This window comes from Monodelphis domestica, chromosome X, assembly GCF_027887165.1.
Source record: "Monodelphis domestica isolate mMonDom1 chromosome X, mMonDom1.pri, whole genome shotgun sequence".
NCBI lineage: Eukaryota > Metazoa > Chordata > Mammalia > Didelphimorphia > Didelphidae > Monodelphis > Monodelphis domestica.
The window spans coordinates 76,286,933-76,304,873 of record NC_077235.1 but is presented as its reverse complement, the minus strand read 5'-3'; the positions used below and the strand labels follow the sequence as shown (position 1 = coordinate 76,304,873).

General features: G+C 39.3%; 1 protein-coding gene across 2 annotated transcripts in view; it reads right to left on the bottom strand.

Moving 5' to 3' along the window:
- Window positions 1-17,941, bottom strand: part of LOC103099712 (maestro heat-like repeat family member 5) — a 182,058-nt gene that overhangs the window by 88,259 nt on the left and 75,858 nt on the right. For both annotated transcript variants that reach the window (XM_007507037.2, XM_056809800.1), the window contains 2 exons: window positions 5,682-5,798; window positions 703-810 (listed from right to left, as the gene is read on the bottom strand). In XM_007507037.2, the coding sequence (XP_007507099.2) occupies window positions 703-810; window positions 5,682-5,798 (225 nt within the window). The remainder of the gene's footprint in view (window positions 1-702; window positions 811-5,681; window positions 5,799-17,941) is intronic.

Sequence of the window (17,941 nt, the reverse complement as noted above, 5' to 3'; positions counted from 1 at the left end):
GGAAAGACCCTCTCTCAGGACGTCACCCACCTCCTTCCCCTTTTGCCCCCTCTACCAGCTCCCATGGTCCTGGGGCAAGCTAAGGTGCCATGGATATGAGACGCTGTCATCTCTGTTTGCCCTCCAGCGGCTGCAGGCCCTTCAAGGAGGTGGGCACTGTGCCCAGTCCCCATAGGAAGCCCAGCGTAGAGCGTATACAACAATATTCATTGGCTAAGTCTCCAATGGGACACTTGCGCCATCCAGGCACCCTCGGCAGAAGGAAGGACCTTGGCTTTTCCCCTGGGTCCTGGCAGAACTACTTCAGACCCAGATGCTCTCCTGTGCCAGCCTTGAAAAGAACGGCCAGAGATCTACCCCCTCCCTCACCTCACCCACCCTCATCCCAAACTGCACCAGGGCCCATCCTTGCCCTGACGCTGCATGACTTTGGGTAGATAGCTTCCCCTCTCCAGGCCTCCTCCTGGCTGTAACCTGGGGGATAGCGGGGCTCCCTAGGACCCTGCTCTGCTCTTGGACGTGAGCCAAATTCTGGTATCCCCACAAAGAGGGCTTGGAGACTTTGACTCTCCTTCCCCTTACCATGGGGAGGGATGGAGGAGTTCCTGGTGGACCAACCTGTCACCCTGGTTTCCTCTGTTCCCTCCTTGCTGGCTTGGGGAGCCCTGAGAGCCTCCATCACTAAGGGCCACGTTTACCCACCTGGTCAATCTTCAAGATGGGAGTCTTGCCCAGGATAAATTCTTCCAGCACTGCACAAGTGATATGAAGCTGTCTAGTGGCCACCAGGCCAATGGTGAGAGCCATGCCCTATGGGAATGCCAACAAGAATGAGAGCTTCTAGAGCAGTCCGTGACAAAAAGCTTCTTTACCTTATTTATAGAAGAGAAAACTGAGGGGCAGCATGCTGTAGTGGAAAGCCAGTCTCAGAATCAACATCCCAGGTTCAAGGCCTTCTTATACATATGATCTCTGTGACCTTGGACAAGTCCCTTCCCTTTTCTGAGCCTCAGTTTCCCCCCTTGTAAAATGAAGGGATTAGACTAAATGGTTCCTGAGGTCCCTCCAAGCACTAGAATTAGGAGCCTATGAAACAGGCTTAGAGACGTTATTATTTATTAAAATGAACATTTTCTAAAAATCTACACAAAGTCCTATTCCAATGCCTCCACGGCACGGAGATTGTAGAGACCCTCAACTAATAACAGGAAGAAGTCCTAGGAGGCATGTCGTCCAACCCCCTTATTTTAGATGGGAGGAAACTGAAGCTCTGGCAACTTGTCACACAACCAGTGTCAGAATCAGAATTTGAACACAGGTCTTCCCAAGTCCAAGCCCAGTGCTCTGTCTACACCAAGATGGCCCCAGATTCTTGGAGGCTCTGCTGGCCCAGTCTGGGCTTTGGCTTCATGCTGCCCAGAAGACCAAACCACCCTGCCCCAGGCTACCTCTCCAAGTTAATCATACTCATGGGCTGTCTCTGTTCCTACTTGCTTACTGTTGCCCATGGAGGACGTGTTATTGGCAATCTCAGCACCTCTGGGCAGACTGGGAATGCTCTTTCTCTTTGTCTCTGCCTCTTGAAATGCCTAGTCCCTCCAAGGCTCAGCTCAAGTGCGCCTTCCTACCTATGCCCAGGAGAGGGAGGTAACACTGATTACGTGTCTACTATGCACCAGGCATTTTACAGTTATTTCCTCATGTGAGACTCACAGCAACTATTACTATCTCCATTTTATATATAGGGAAACAGAGGCAAGCAGAGTTAAATGACTTGCCCAGGGTCACACAGTTAACAGATGTCTGTCACATTTGAACTCAGGTCTTCCTGATTCTAGCTGGGTATTCTATCCACTGTGCCATCTAAGTGCCTCCATTGAACAAAAAGTCCTTGAAGTCAGGGACTGTGTCATTTTTGTACTGGTATTGAAGACAACAACAATCTCCAGAGAGGTAGGTGGTACTGAGGCATCAGTCTTGGAATCAGAATGCCATGGGATCAAGTACAGCTTCTGACATGGATGAGCTGTATGACTCTGGGTAAGTCACTTAACTTTTTGGCTCCCCAGACAAATCTTGAAGCTGCAGAGTAGGTCCCAAGCTGTAATGGTAGAAAGAGTTTTCACACTAGGATATCCCTACACCAGTGAAACCACAGGTCTTGTCCATCCCCCTGACAGAAAAGAATTCATAGTGGCTAACACATAGTAGGTTCTCAGTATGTACTTATCCATTGAAAGATTTCCTGATTCCCCTGCTTGTTAATATCCTTGCCCCCTTCATGTAATTCTTTCCTTCTTTCTTTCTTTCTTTCTTTCTTTCTTTCCTTCTTTCTTTCTTTCTTTCTTTCTTTCCTTCTTTCTTTCTTTCTTTCTTTCTTTCTTTCTTTCTTTCTTTCTTTCTTTCTTTCTTTCTTTCTTTCTTTCTTTCTTTCTTTCTTTCTTTCTTTCTTTCTTTCTTTCTTTCTTTCTTTCTTTCTTTCTTTCTTTTTTTTCCCTTCCTTTCAAAAAATCATTACTTTCTGTCTTGGAATTCATACTAAGTATTAGCACCAAGGCAGAAGAGTGATAAGGGTTAGGCAATGTGGGTTAAATGACTTGCCCCAGGTCACACAGCTGGGAAGTGTCTGAGGTCAGATTGTAACCTAGGACCTCCCATCTCCAAGCCTGGCTCTCTATCCACTGAGCCACCCCTCCAAATAACTTTCTAGTTACTCCTTTCTGTATGTGCTACAGTAGAATGTAAGCACCCTGAGGGGCAAAAATGATCTCATTTTAGTCTCCTCCATAGCTAGCCCAAGGCCGGGTTTATTGAATGGAATGGATTTCAAGTTCTACCTAGATGGGTCTGACCTGAGTGCCAGTTGTCCGAGGACCTGCTTAGCTGAGTTCAGAGGGACCTGTCACTATTTTTTGGCCACAGCAATTCTCTGAGACCAGTCGCTGAGCTCCAGAGGCCGCCCGGCCTGGGTTGGAGGAAGAAATACCTTAGATGGAGCAGAACCCAGATCCTTGAACGAGAAACAATAGCTCTGATTTGGTGGGGCCTTTGAGACTTAGAAGGTGCTTTTCTTCCAGTTGTCTAGAGAAGTGGGAAAGTGGAAGGGGGTGGAGGATTTGCCAATGACATGTTCATCTGGCTTTGGCCTCACCAGCAGTTGTGCTGGCAGCCAGCACAAGGCCTCTTTGTTGGCCAGGAGGCAGACATCTTGGCCATTGTCAAGATCCTTTTGAATTCTGACTGTCATCCTAGGTGTTAGCTAGCCCGCCCAGCTTTGTGCCACCTCCAAAGTTGATGAGTTTCTCTGGATTATTAGTTTAGATATCAAACAGCACAAAGCTCTGGCATAGGACCCACTGGAGACTTCCTGGCCTGTTGGCATGGAACCATGATCAATGACTCTTTGAGTCTGGCCATCCAACCAGTTCTGAATCTTTCCAATGCTGTCCCTATCTAGCCCATGTCTTTCTATCTTCTCCATAGTACTGACAGAATTTCATTAAAAATCTACCAATGGGTATACATGAAGAAATGGTATGCTGGGGAAAGAAGCCAGGGTCAATCGTGAGAGACAGAGACAGAGACAGAGACTCAGAGAGAAGAGAGAAACAGAGACTGCAAGAGACACAGATGGAGAGAAAAGTGAGAGACTCTGAGACAGAGGCTTAGAGAGAGTGAAAGACTGAGAGAGAGAGAGAAGAGAAAAGGGGGAGAAACTCAGAGACAGAGACTGAGGGAGATAGAGAAAAGAAAGAGAGAAAGACTTAGGGAGAAAGAAAAGAGAGAGAGAGACACTCAGAAAGAAGAGACAGAAAAGAGAGACAGAAACAGAGAGACAGAGACTAAGAGAAAGAGACTCAGAGAGGGGGAGAGAAAGAACCAGAAAGATTCAGAGAGAGAGAAGAAAGAAAGGAAAGAAAGAGATACTCAAAGAGAAACTCAGAGAGAGAAGAGAGAGAAACTGAGAGGGGGAGGGAGACAGACAGAAAGAGACAGAGGAAAGAGAAGAAAGAAAGAAAGAAAGAAAGAAAGAAAGAAAGAAAGAAGAGAAAGAAAGAAAGAAAGAAAGAAAGAAAGAAAGAAAGAAAGAAAGAAAGAAAGAAAGAAAGAAAGAAAGAAAGAAAGAAAGAAAAGAAAGAAAGAAGAAAGAAAGAAGAAGAGAGAAAGAAAGAAAGAAAGAAAGAGAGAAAGAAAGAAAGAGAGAAAGAAAGAAAGAGAGAAAGAGAGAAAGAAAGAAAAAAGAAAGAAAGAAAGAAAAAAGAAAGAAAGAAAGAAAGAGAAAGAAAGAAAGAAAGAAAAAGAAAGAAAGAAAGAGAGAGAGAGAAAGGAAGGGAGAAAGGGAGAGAGAGAGAAAAAGAAAGAAAGAGAGAGAAAGAAAGAAAGAAAGAAGAAAGAAAGAAAGAAAGAAAGAAAGAAAGAAAGAACGAAAGAAAGAAAGAAAGAAAGAAAGAAAGAAAGAAAGAAGAAAAGAAAGAAAGAAAAGAAAGAAAGAAAGAAAGAAAGAAAGAAAGAAAGAAAGAAAGAAAGAGAAAGGAAGGGAGAAAGGGAGAGAGAGAGAGAGAGAGAGAGAGAGAGAGAGAGAGAGAGAGAGAGAGAGAGAGAGAGAGAGAGAGAGAGAGAGAGAGAGCGCCTAGGGAATAGAGACAGTCCCCAAGGAAGGTTCCCAATGTGTTAAGTAAGTCCTCTGGGAGAGACATTACTGGAAGACAGGGACAAGGATCCTGGAGGACGAGAAGTTGTCTGGCCACGTACAGTCCTACGATCTGTCTCTCAAGAAGGAAAGACCCACGCTGCTAAGGGCATGGATCTCAAAGCATAAGGAGAATCATAAAATCCTAGCCAGTTAGTGGCAGAAGAGACCTTGGAGAGCATTCGTTCAGGGCCTCCCTGATGCAGAAATGGCTACTTCGGCTTCTTCTTAGACAATCCTAGTGACAGGGGAGCCCGTTACCTGACTAGGCGGCCCATTGCGGCTTGATGAGGTGCTTATTATCAGAGAGGCCTTCCTCCATAATGAGCTGGAACGCACCTCCATGGGGTCCAGCTCTGCCTTCTAGGGCCAAACACACCAAACAAACCAAGCTTGCTCCCTTACTTAAAGCAGGGTCAATATTTGTCTCTGCTGTATCGACTTCACAGAGTGGTTGGGAAGGACAAGTGAGATGACACACGTGAGTCAGTAGATGAAGGCTATTAATATTACCCATGATGATTAGCAGCAACGTACACCCTCCCACACACCGTGGTAAAAGGTGTTACGTCCAGGGAAGCTAGGAGGCTCAGTGGATAGAGCACCAGGCCAGGAGGCGGGAGATCCTGGGTTCAAATTTGGCCTCAGACAACTCTTAGCTGTGTGGCCTGGGCAAGTCATTTGACCCCAGCTGTCTAGCCCTTCCTGCTTTTTGGCCTTGGAACTGATACTACCTTGCATTGATTCTAAGACAGAAGGTAAGGTTTAAAAAAGGAAAGAAAAGATTTAGGCTTCAAGTCTCTTTTCATGAACTCACAGAGGGTTCAACTACCCATAAAGCAAAATAAAATTCTATTGTGGCATCATTATGAGACCATTTTCATTCCTTGGTCTGATTGGTTAATGAAATTCTAACATGTGGCAGGGGCCACGTCTAATGCTGTTGGAGGAACTAGGATAGATGGGATGGGCTCTTAAAGCATCTCCTTACCTCTCTCTGGAGTGCCCGCTGGTGCGAGGTGCCTAGGAGAGTGCTCAGGTGCTCCTTGATTTCCTGGACATTGTCAGACTCTCTCAGGACAACTCCATAGTACGTGTAAAGACAGACCTAGGGGCAGAGAGATATAACTCAGCCTAAAGAGACTTTAAACTTGGTATATTGCTCTGGCCTCATGCAAACAACCTGTCAAATGCTCCTCCTCCCACATCCAAGCCCATTCCACTGACCCCAGGTAATGGGGGCAACAACACACTTTGAGAGAGAATCACCCGAGTACACAGCCCATGGCAACAGTAGATGTTATTCAGTTGATTTAATGTGTCTGACTCTTTGCAACCCCATTTGGGGTATTCTTGGCAAAGATGCTGGTGTGCTTTGCCATTTCTTTCTGTAGCCATTTTACAGATGAAGAAACTGAGGCAAATGGGGAGAAGTGACTGCCCAAGGTTACACAGTGAGTGGTGAATGAGGCTGGATTTGAACTTAAGTCTTCCTGACTCCAGGCTTCAATCCACAATGGATTTCTAAAGTCAATTGGGTCTAGGTATTTATTTCCCTGTGTCGCTAATAGACCAAAACAAAGAATCACACAGAAACTGGGAAGCATTTAGCCTGGGGAGAAAGACAACCTCTTCCTCATTTCCTCCCCATCCCTCTGAGTACTTTGGCCTATAAACTTCTTCAAGATCCACTTATAGACTGCAGGTCTTTAAATAAGACAAATAAGATAGAACTTTCACCTGTGCCACAAATCCAAACTTATATAGGGCAGGGACTGTCTCTTGTTTTTTACTTATATTTGTATTCCCTAGAGCTAAGAACAATGTCTGGCACACTTAATAAATTCTTGTTGAGGCAGCTATGGATGGCTCAGTGGATAGAGAGCCAGACCTGGAGACCAGCTTCCAATGTGACCTCAGACCATTCCTAGCTGTGTGACCCTGGGCAAGTCACTTAACCCCCACTGCCTAGCCCTTAAAGCTCTTTTGCCTTGGAACTAATACTTCTTATCAATTCTAAAATAGAAGTGTTTAAAAAACAAAACAAAATAAAACGATGTTAACTAAAGCCAGAAGGGCAGGAAGCTGACAGCTAACTAACTAAATAAACAAACAAACAAATAAATAAATGTTTGTTGACTTACTGAAAGAAAGAAAAAAGAGAGAGAGAGCAGTTTTGATTCATTTACTATGTGCTAGGCACTGCACTAAGCCTTGGGGATACAAATATGAGAAGATTTGGTCCCTGCCCTCAAGGATCTTACATTCTAATGGAGAAAACAACATATTCAGAAGAGTAGTGGCCAGGGAGGACTTTTTCTTAATCTATAAAGTCATAAGTATGGGAAATGGAACCACTGGAGCAATTGATTTCTATGCCCTTTTTAGGAGTGGTAGTGTTCATTCTGATCACTGTTCGCAGAGCTAGAGGTAGAAGGGGTAGGGGTAGAATGCATGGCAGCAGAGCCCAGGCATGAAGGTGGCCTGGGAGCAACAACTCCCACCACCATGAATTGTTTTTGGAAAAGACCAGGACACTTCTGGGTCAAGATGGCTCCAGAGTAGAAGCAGAGCTCTTCTTCTCCTCTCTACCCACTGAGACAGAGTGCCTCAAAATGACAAAACCAAAATCAAATGAGCGAAGAGGTGAGACAGTAGGGCACAGCATGGAAGGTAGGCAAAGTTAGGGCATTTCCACACTAAAAGGGGGCAAAATTTCCCCCACCAAGAATGAGCTCATCACCCCCCCCACTTCACCTACCTTTCCAGAGTCCAAGCAGGCACGGGACAAACTTCTAAGTTCTAGGAGGGAGGCTGGCTGAGGTCAGCAAAGACTAACCTAAGAGAAACTAGACTTGGAATACTGGGAGGCTGAGGAAACATTGAGATGGGGTACAGAGCTTGGGGAGAGGGGGCAGCTCACAGCAAAACTCCACAGAGAACAGAAAAAAGCTTTCAGGCAAAAACCTCTCCAGTGACACTCCACACCCAGACTTCTTCCAGGCAGTCTTTAAGTTCTCAAAGGCTGGTCCTGCCCATAAGAACAGCAAGACTAGGGACCTCAGGAGGCTGAGGAAATGTGGAGATGGGGTGTGGAGCTTGCGCAGAGGGGGCAGCTCACAGAAAAATGCTACAGAGAACCAAAAAAAGACCTCAGGCAAAAACCTCTCTAGCTCTCAATACAGAGACTTGCCTACACTCCACACCCAGACCTCTACGAGGCAATCTTTGAGTTCTTGGGGGCTCTACTTGCCACTAAGAGCAGCTGGACACTAGTATGGACTGGGAAAAATATCTTCAGGGCAAAAACCTCTCCAGAACCTAATACAAAGATCGCCCACATTCCTCACTTAGACTTCTGACCAGATAGGAACAAGGCAATGGCCACCAACACCCAGGAACTAAAATCCACAAACACCAAAAAAAACAAGAAGAAAACTTTAACCCTTGGTAATTTTTATGTGGAAAAACCCAGACTAAAGAAGAGACAGCAGAAGATTATGAACAATTAAACACGCCCAAACCTTTGAAAAAAATGAAATTGGTCACAAGTTCTTGAAGACTTTAAATCCAAGATTGTCAGAAAAATGAAAGAGATATGGCAAGAAAAGTGGGAAATAGTTCAAAAAGAAAATAACAGTTTAAAAGACAGGATCTCCCACTTAGAAAATGAAGCCCAGAAATCAAATGAAATAATAAGCAAATTGAAGACCAAAAATGACCTGCTGGAAGCCATGAAAAACAGTATAGATCAAACCAAAAAGGGAAATCAAAAGATCTTAGTGAAAACCAGTCATTAAAAACTAGAACTAATGTCTTTAACGAATAATGCTTGGAAATGATCAAATAAAATATATTAATAAAAAAAAACTAGAACTGGGCAAGTAGAAGCCAATGATCTCACAAGACAGCAAGAATTAATAAAGCAAAGTCAAAAGAATGACGGATTAGAAGGCAACACAAAATATCTCATTGAGAGGGTGGTTGACCTTAAAAATAGATCTCTGAGAGACAATTTGAGAATCATAGGCCTACCTGAAAACCTGGAAACAAACAGAAACCTTGTCATCATACTACAAGAAATTATCCAAGAAAACGGCTCCGAGGTTATGCAACAAGAGGGCAAAATAGACATTGAAAGAGTCCACAGGTCACTCACTATGCTAAATCCTCAAAAGACAATGTCCAGGAATATAATTGCCAAATTCAAGAGCTTCCAAGCTAAGGAGAAAATATTATAAGAAGCCAGAAAGAGACAATTCTGATATCAAGGAGCACCAATCAGGATTACACAGGATCTGGCAGCCTCCACACTAAAAGACAGCAAGGCATGGAATATGATATTCAGAAAGGAAAGAGAAATGGATCACCTACCCATCAAAATTGACTATATACTTCCAAGGGAAAGTGGGGTCATTCAACAAAATAGAAAACTTCCAAATATTTGTAAAGAAAAGACCAGAACTAAACAGAAAAATTGACATCAAAATACAAAACCAAGAGAAACATGAAAAGGTAAATAAGAAAGAGAGTGGTCCGATTTTTTTCTTTAAGGGCCTCAATAAAGCCAAATGGTTTATATTCCTATATGGAAAATGGTTTTGTAACTGTTAAAAATTGTATTCACTAATATAGTAGTTAGAAGAATTATCCATAGATAGAGATTGGGGTACTAAGTTGTTTAAAATCATAAATAAAAAAAGAAGAAAGAAAGGGGTGAGGGAGGAGGAGAGAAAATGGCACCAAGAAAAACTTAAAGGAATAAGAAAATTAGGATAATCTATACTACACAAAAATGAACATGGGAGGGGGAGGGGAAGAATACAACTATAAGAAGGAGAGGAAGAGAATGGTAAAAGGTAATACTCAAACCTTACTCTCAGTGGAATCAATTCCAAGAGTAAAGTATCTAGATCTATTGGGATAACAAACTCTATCTTACCTTATAGGAAGTTGAGAGGGGAAAACTAAGGGGAGGATGGGGCATGGAGTTAAAAGGGGGGGAGGGAAAGAGAAGGGGAAGGGAATTTAATACCCCCTAAAAAATAAAAGGGGAATAAAAAGTGAGGGGGCAGAAAAGGAAGGTGGGGAATGAGGCAATGCTAGGGAGAGAGTGTGTGGGATAGCTTAAAAAAACCCTAAAAGAAAAATAAGAGATGAATAAGAAGGGAGGGAGGAGAAAGGAAAGTAAAATAAGGGTGGGGATTAGGGGCACTGATAAAAAATAGAACACTTGTGTAGAAAGAAATAGTGAAAGAGGAAATGGCAGGACAAAGAAAAGAACATCAAAGTGTTGGGGAATACACAGGTAGTAATCATAACTTTGAATGTGAATGGGATGAACTCACCCATAAAGTGGAAGCAAATAGCAAAGTGTATTAGAAACCAAAATCCTAACATATGTTGTTTACAAGAAACACACGTGAGTCAGGTAGACAGGTTAAGGGTAAAAGGCTAGAGCAAAATCTATTGGCCTTCAAATGAGAAAAAGAAGACAGGAGTTGCAATCATGATATCTGACCAAGCCAAAGTAAAAATAGATCTGATTAAAAGAGATTGAAAAGTTAATTACATCCTGATAAAAGACAGCATAGACAATAAGGAAATATCAGTACTAAACATGTATGCACCAAATGGTATAGCATCCCAATCTCTAAAGGAGAAATTAGAGAAGTTGAAGGAGGAGATAGATAGTAAAACTATACTAGTGGGAGATCTGAACCTTCCTCTATCAGATCTAGATAAATCAAACCAAAAAACAAATGAGAAAGAGGTAAGAAATGTGAATGAAATCTTAGAAAATTTAGTTAGTAGATATGTGGAGAAAAATAAATAGGGAAAAAAAGAAATACACCTTCTTTTCAGCAGTACATGGTACATTCACAAAGATGTACCATGTACTAGGGAATAAAAACATGGCAAACAAGTGCAAAAGAGCATAAATAATAAATGTAACCTTTTCAGATCATAATACAAAAAATAATAATTAGTAAGGGTACATGAAGAGCCAAATCAAAAATTAATTAGAAATTAAACAATATAATTCTCCAAAATCGTTTAGAGAAAAAATCATAGAAACAATTAATAATTTCATTGAAGAAAATAACAATGATGAGACATCTTTTCAAACTCTATAGGATGCAGCCAAAGCAGTACTCAGGGAAAAATTTATATCCTTGAGTTCATATATTAACAAATTAGGGAGGGCAGAGGTCAATGATTTGGACATGCAAATCAAAAAATTTGAAAGCGAACAAATTAAAACCCCCCAGAAGAAAACCAAATTAGAGATCCTAAAAATGAAGGGAGAAATTAATAAAATCAAAAGTGATAGAACTATTGAACTAATAAATAAGATTAGAAGCTGGAATTTTGAAAAAACAAACAAAATAGACAAAGTACTGGTCAATCTAATAAAAAAGGAAAGAAGAAAAGCAAATCAACAGTATCATAGATGAAAAGGGAGAACTCACCTCTAATGAAGAGGAAATTAAGGCAATCATTAAAAAATATTTTGCCCAATTATATGGCAATAAATATGCCAACCTAGGTGATATGGATGAATATCTACAAAAATATAAATTGCCTAGACTAACAGAAGAAGAAATAGAATTCTTAAATAATCCCATATCAGAAAAAGAAATCAAACAGGCCATCAAAGAATTCCCTAAGAAAAAATCCCCAGGGCCTGATGGATTCATAACTGAATTCTATCAAACATTCAAAGAACAGCTAATCCTAATACTATAAAAACTATTTGACATAATAAACAAAGAAGGAACTCTACCAAATTCCTTTTATGACACTAATATGGTACTGATTCCAAAGCCAGGCAGGTCAAAAACAGAGAAAGAAAACTACAGACCAATCTTCTTAATGAACATAGATGCAAAAATCTTAAATAGGATACTAGCAAAAAGACTCTAGTGAGTCATCACAAGGGTCATCCACCATGATCAAGTAGGATTTATACCAGGAATGCAAAGATGGTTCAATATCAGGAAAACCATCCACATAATTGACCATATTAACAAGCAAACCAACAAAAATCACATGATTATCTCAATAGACGCAGAAAAAGCCTTTGACAAAATACAACATTCATTCCTATTGAAAACACTAGAAAGTATAGGAATAGAAGGGCCTTTCCTAAAAATAATAAACAGGATATATCTAAAACCATCAGCAAGCATCATCTGCAATGGAGATAAACTGGAAACCTTCCCAATAAGATCAGGAGTGAAACAAGGATGCCCATTATCACCTCTATTATTTAACATTGTACTAGAAACATTAGCAGTAGCAATTAGAGAAGAAAAAGAAATTGAAGGTATTAAAATTGGCAATGAGGAGACCAAGCTGTCACTCTTTGTGGATGATATGATGGTCTACTTAAAGAATCCTAGAGAATCAACCAAAAAGCTAGTCAAAATAATCAACAACTTTAGCAAAGTTGCAGGATACAAAATAAACCCACATAAGTCATCAGCATTTCTATATATTTCCAACACAGCTCAGCAGCAAAAACTAGAAAGAGAAATCCCATTCAAAATCTCCTTAAACAAAATAAAATACTTAGGAATCTATCTGCTGAGACAAACACAGGAACTATATGAACACAACTACAAAACACTCTCCACACAACTAAAACTAGACTTGAGCAATTGGAAAAACATTAATTGCTCATGGGTAGGACGAGCTAACATAATAAAAATGACCATCCTACCCAAACTTATCTATTTATTTAGTGCCATACCCATCGAACTTCCAAAAAAATTTTTTACTGAATTAGAAAAAAACCATAACAAAGTTCATTTGGAAGAACAAAAGATCAAAGATATCCAGGGAATTCATGAAAAAAAAACACAAAGGAAGGTGACCTTGCAGTCCCAGATCTCAAACTATACTATAAAGCAGTGGTCATCAAAACAATTTGGTACTGGCAAAGAGACAGAAAGGAGGATCAGTGGAATAGACTCGGGATAAGTGACCTCAGCAAAACAGTATATGACAAACCCAAAGATCTCAGCTTTGGGGACAAAAATCCACTATTTGATAAAAACTGCTGGGAAAATTGGAAGACAGTGTGGGAGAGATTAGGCTTGGATCAACACCTCACACCCTACACCAAGATAAATTCAGAATGGGCGAATGACCTGAATATAAAGAAGGAAACTTAAGTACATTACGTGAACACTGAATAGCATATATGTCATATCTTTGGGAAAGGAAATATTTTAGGACCAAGCAAGAGTTAGAAAAAATGCAAAATAAATAACTTTGATCACATTGAATTAAAAAGTTTTTGTACAAACAAAACCAATGCAATCAAAATTAGAAGGGAAGCAATAAATTTGGAAATAATCTTCCTAACAAAACCCTCTGACAAAGGTCTAATCACTCAAATTTATAGAGAGCTAAATCAATTTTACAAAAAATCAAGCCATTCCCCAGTTGATAAATGGGCAAGGGACATGAATAGGCAATTTTCTGATAAAGAAATCAAAACTATTAATAAGCACATGAAAAACTGCTCTGAACCTCTGATAATCAGAGAGATGCAAATCAAAACAACTCTGAGTTACCACCTCACACCTAGCAGATTGGCTAACATGATAGCAAAGGAAAGTAATGAATGCTGGAGGGGATGTGGCAAAATTGGGATACTAATACATTGCTGGTGGAGTTGTGATCCAACCATTCTGGAGGGCAATTTGGAACTATGATCAAAGGGCAATAAAAGACTGTCTCCCCTTTGATCCAGCCATAGCACCGCTGGGTTTGTACCCCAAAGAGATAATGGACACAAAGACTTGTACAAAAATATTCATAGCTGCGCTCTTTGTAGTGGCCCAAAACTGGAAAACGAGGGGATGCCCATCAATTGGAGAATGGCTGAGCAAATTATTGTATATGTTGGTGATGGAATACTATTGTGCTAAAAGGAATAATAAAGTGGAGGAATTCCATGGAGACTGGAACAACCTCCAGGAAGTGATGCAGAGTGACAGGAGCAGAACCAGGAGAACATTGTACACAGAGACTGATACACTGTGGTATAATTGAACGTAATTGACTTTTCTACTAGCAGCAATGAAATGACCCAGGACAATTCTGAGGGACTTACAAGAAAACACGATCCACATCCAGAGGAAAAACTGTGGGAGCAGAAATATGGAAGAAAAACAACTGCTTGATCACATGGGTTGGTGAGGCTATGACTGGGAAAGTGGACTCTAAAAGGTAACCCTAACACAAATATTAATAATAAGGAACTGGGTCTTGATCGATGGCACATGTGGAATTGCGTGTCATATATGGGAGGGGGTGTGGGATGGGAGGGAAGGAGCATGATTCTTGCAACCATGGAAAAAATATTCTAAATCATCTAATTAAATAAAATTGAAGAAAAAAGAAAAGAAAAAGACGGGGAGGTGTTGAGCATGATGAGCACTGAGTCACATTAGAAAACATGAGATCCATTATGTCTTAACAGACAGGAAGTGAATATTGGAGTTATTTCCAATCCAACAGTCATCTTATCTAAGTCATCAAGAATAGTCGACGTGATATTCAAAAAAAGAAATAAGAGAAAATATGGGAAACAATTCAACAATTCCAGTCTGATATTTAACTAAGGTATTCTCTCTCTCAAATGGCAAATGGATACAAGAATAGACATCAACTACAGTATCACCATTAATACAAGCAAGCATTTATTATGCACCAACTATGTGCTAGGCACCCTGCTGGGCATTGGGGATATAAAAGACAAAAATGAAAAATCCCTTTTAATTAAGAAAACTCAATTACCAAGAGGAACTAGGTGGTTCAAGGGATAGAGAGCCAGGTTTGGAGACAGGGGGTCCTGGGTTCCAATCTGGCCGCAGACACTTCCTAGCTGGGTGACCCTGGGCAAGTCACTTCATCCCCATGGTCTAACTTTTACCGCTCTTCTGCCTTGGATAGTATCACTTCTAAGACTGAAGGTAAGGGCTTAAAAAAGCAGCTACCACAACAAGGAGACCCAAAACTCTAGAAACACCTTAGCAAGCTCCTTGCCATTTGCAGAGGATAAAAAACCAGCTTAAAACATAAACTTATTTGTAAAAAAAAACAACAACAAACTTACAGCAGAATATGGGAGAAGCCAGCAATATGATTTCACGAAATAGGAACAAAGAACAGCAAGTTTAAAGAAAACGTAACGAGAGACCAGATCATTCGGCGAGCATGTTAAGCCAGATCACCCTGAGGACACTTAAGATGACAGCAAAATGACCATGAAACCAATGAAAAACCAAGAGAGTTATAAAGGCCGCTCTCTGCATTTAATGATACAGCAGTGCTGGCTTTGGCGGGTTCCTTTGTTTCTATGCTGTCATTTCGATGCTGAACTGCCACCAAATAAGTCATGCTTGGCCATATGCACAATTTTCAATGCATTTTCTGTATTGGCAAATACAGTGTCCCAAAAGTTTTGGTGCCCTTTTAAGCCCCACGAATAATTTTGAGATATTTTGTATTTTATTTAGCATTTTCACATCAACATTCATTTAGGGAAACTGGTTTTTAATTGGATTTGGGGTGTTATCTTTGCCGGTTTAATACTACATTTGCCTGGAAGAAGGCACCCAGCTAGTTAATTTTTCTTGATATTTACAAATATTTAGTCTATGCAACATAAATATAACATGGAAAATAATATTTTGGAAATATTATTTGGACTAAAAATACACTGTATGATATGAGACAAATAGCAACAATAAATAACACATAAATATTAATGCAAATAATAAAGTTTATCTATATTTATAATAAACCAAATAGTATTTGGAATAACAATACAATAAATAATATTATATTGATAATTGTGGAAAAGAAACTAAATATTATTTGGAATAATAATGCACAATATGAGACAAATAACTGGGAAGAATAAAACAAATATTATTTGGAATAATAACACAATGTATACTATGAGACAAAACCTGGGGATAATAAAATAAATATCATTTGGAATAATACTACAATGAATAATATTATATTAATAATGTGGGAAATAAAATAAATATGATTTGGAATAATACTACAATGAATAATATTATATTAATAATGTGGGAAATAAAATAAATATGATTTGGAATAATACTACAATGAATAATATTATATTAATAATGTGGGAAATAAAATAAATATGATTTGGAATAATAATATGTATAATATGAGACAAAAACTAGGGATAATAAAACAAATATGATTAGAATAATATGAGACAAAAAACGGGATAATAAAATAAATGTCATTTGGAATAATAATATAATGTAAACTATGAGACAAAAACTGGAGATAATAAAATAAATGTGATTCCAAATAAAATTTGGAATAACAATATAATTTATAATATGAGACAGAAAACTAGGGATAATAAAACAAATATGATTGGCATAATAACACAATTAATAATATGAGACAAAATGGGATAATAAAATAAATGTCATTTTGGAATAATACTACAATATATAATATTATAGTAATAATTGTGGAAAATAAAATAAATGTCATTTGGAATAATGCTATAATGTAAACTATGAGACAAAAACTGGAGATAATAAAATAAATGTGATTACAAATAAAATTTGGAATAACAATATAATTTATAATATGAGACAAAAAACTGGAGATAATAAAACAAATATGATTGGCATAATAACACAATGAATAACATGAAGCAAAAAACGGGATAATAAAATAAGTAGGTTTTGGAACAAGGACACAATGTATAATATGAGACAAAAAACTGGGGATAATGAAATAAATGTCATTTGGAATAATACTACAATGAATAATATATCAATAATTGTGGGTAATAAAATAAATATTATTTGGAATAATATGTATAATATGAGATAAAAACTGGGGATAATAAAATAACTATCATTTGGAATAATACTACAATGAATAATATTATATGAATAATTGTGAAAAATAAAATAAATATGATTTGGAATAATAATATAATGTGCAACACAAGACAAAAACCAGGATAATCAAATAAATATAATTTGGAATAAACACAATGAATAAAATATTAATAATTGTGGAAAATAATAAATGTTATTTGGAATAATAATATAATGTGCAACATGAGACAAAAACCAGGATAATCAAATAACTATGATTTGGAATAATAACACAATGAATAATATTATATTAATAATTGTGGGAAATAAAATAAATATGATTTGGAATAATAATATAATGTATAATATGAGACAAAAACTGGGGCTAATCAAGTATATGATATGGAAAAATAACAATGAATAATATTGTACTAATAATTATGGAAAATAAAATAAATGATATTTGCAATGATAATCCAATGTATAATATGGTAGGAATGATTGGAAATAATAAACCAAATATCACTTGGAATAGTAACACAATGAATAACATATCAATAATCGGGACGGCAAAATAAACATGATCCGGAATAATAAGCCGACATCTAATGTGAGACAAATCATTGGGATGGAGCCGATCGCCATGGTTTGGGAAAATGGAAAGCCTCGCCCAGGTCGGGTCATTTCTTTTTCGAAGATGAAGCCACTGAAATGGCTCCTCTCCTTTTGTGCCGCTGTCTTCTGGGATTGCGCATTCGCTTTCTTCTTTGGGGCTCGGTCTGTGTGCTCTCCCCCTTCCTGAGAAATTGACGTTGGGGCGAAAGCGGGCTCCTGCCTCGTCTCCTTTCATCTTCTGCTCGCTCGGTGTGGCTCTCGGCTCTCCTCTTTGAGGTCTCTCCATTTTCCTGCTCCTTTGCTTTGTTCTTTGGCAGCACCTCTCTTTGAGTGCAGCCTAATTGGGCTAATTGGGCCTTTTCTTCCTTTCGACACTCCTCATCATCCACTGGCCTCTCCAAACACGCTTGGCAGCGTTCCCTGGACTGTAAGGAGGCACGCAGGGTTATTGCTGCCGTCGCTGCAGCCACTGCCTCTGCCTATTTGGTGGGTCTATAAATTATAGGGAACAGAAACCCTATTTCATCGCTTAGGCCACAAATAAAAGGCTACCCGCCCCCCCCCCCCACAAGGCCTCATTCTTCATGTTCCCTAGAAATAATAGTCCCAATAATGATTCCCTCCCCCACGGTGAGGGCTCACTTGTGAAGACTAAAGCCAGTGTGAGGCAGCCCGACCTCGGAAGGATGGCTTCCTGGGCACACGCAGGAAGAGCATCTTCTCATTGTCTGGT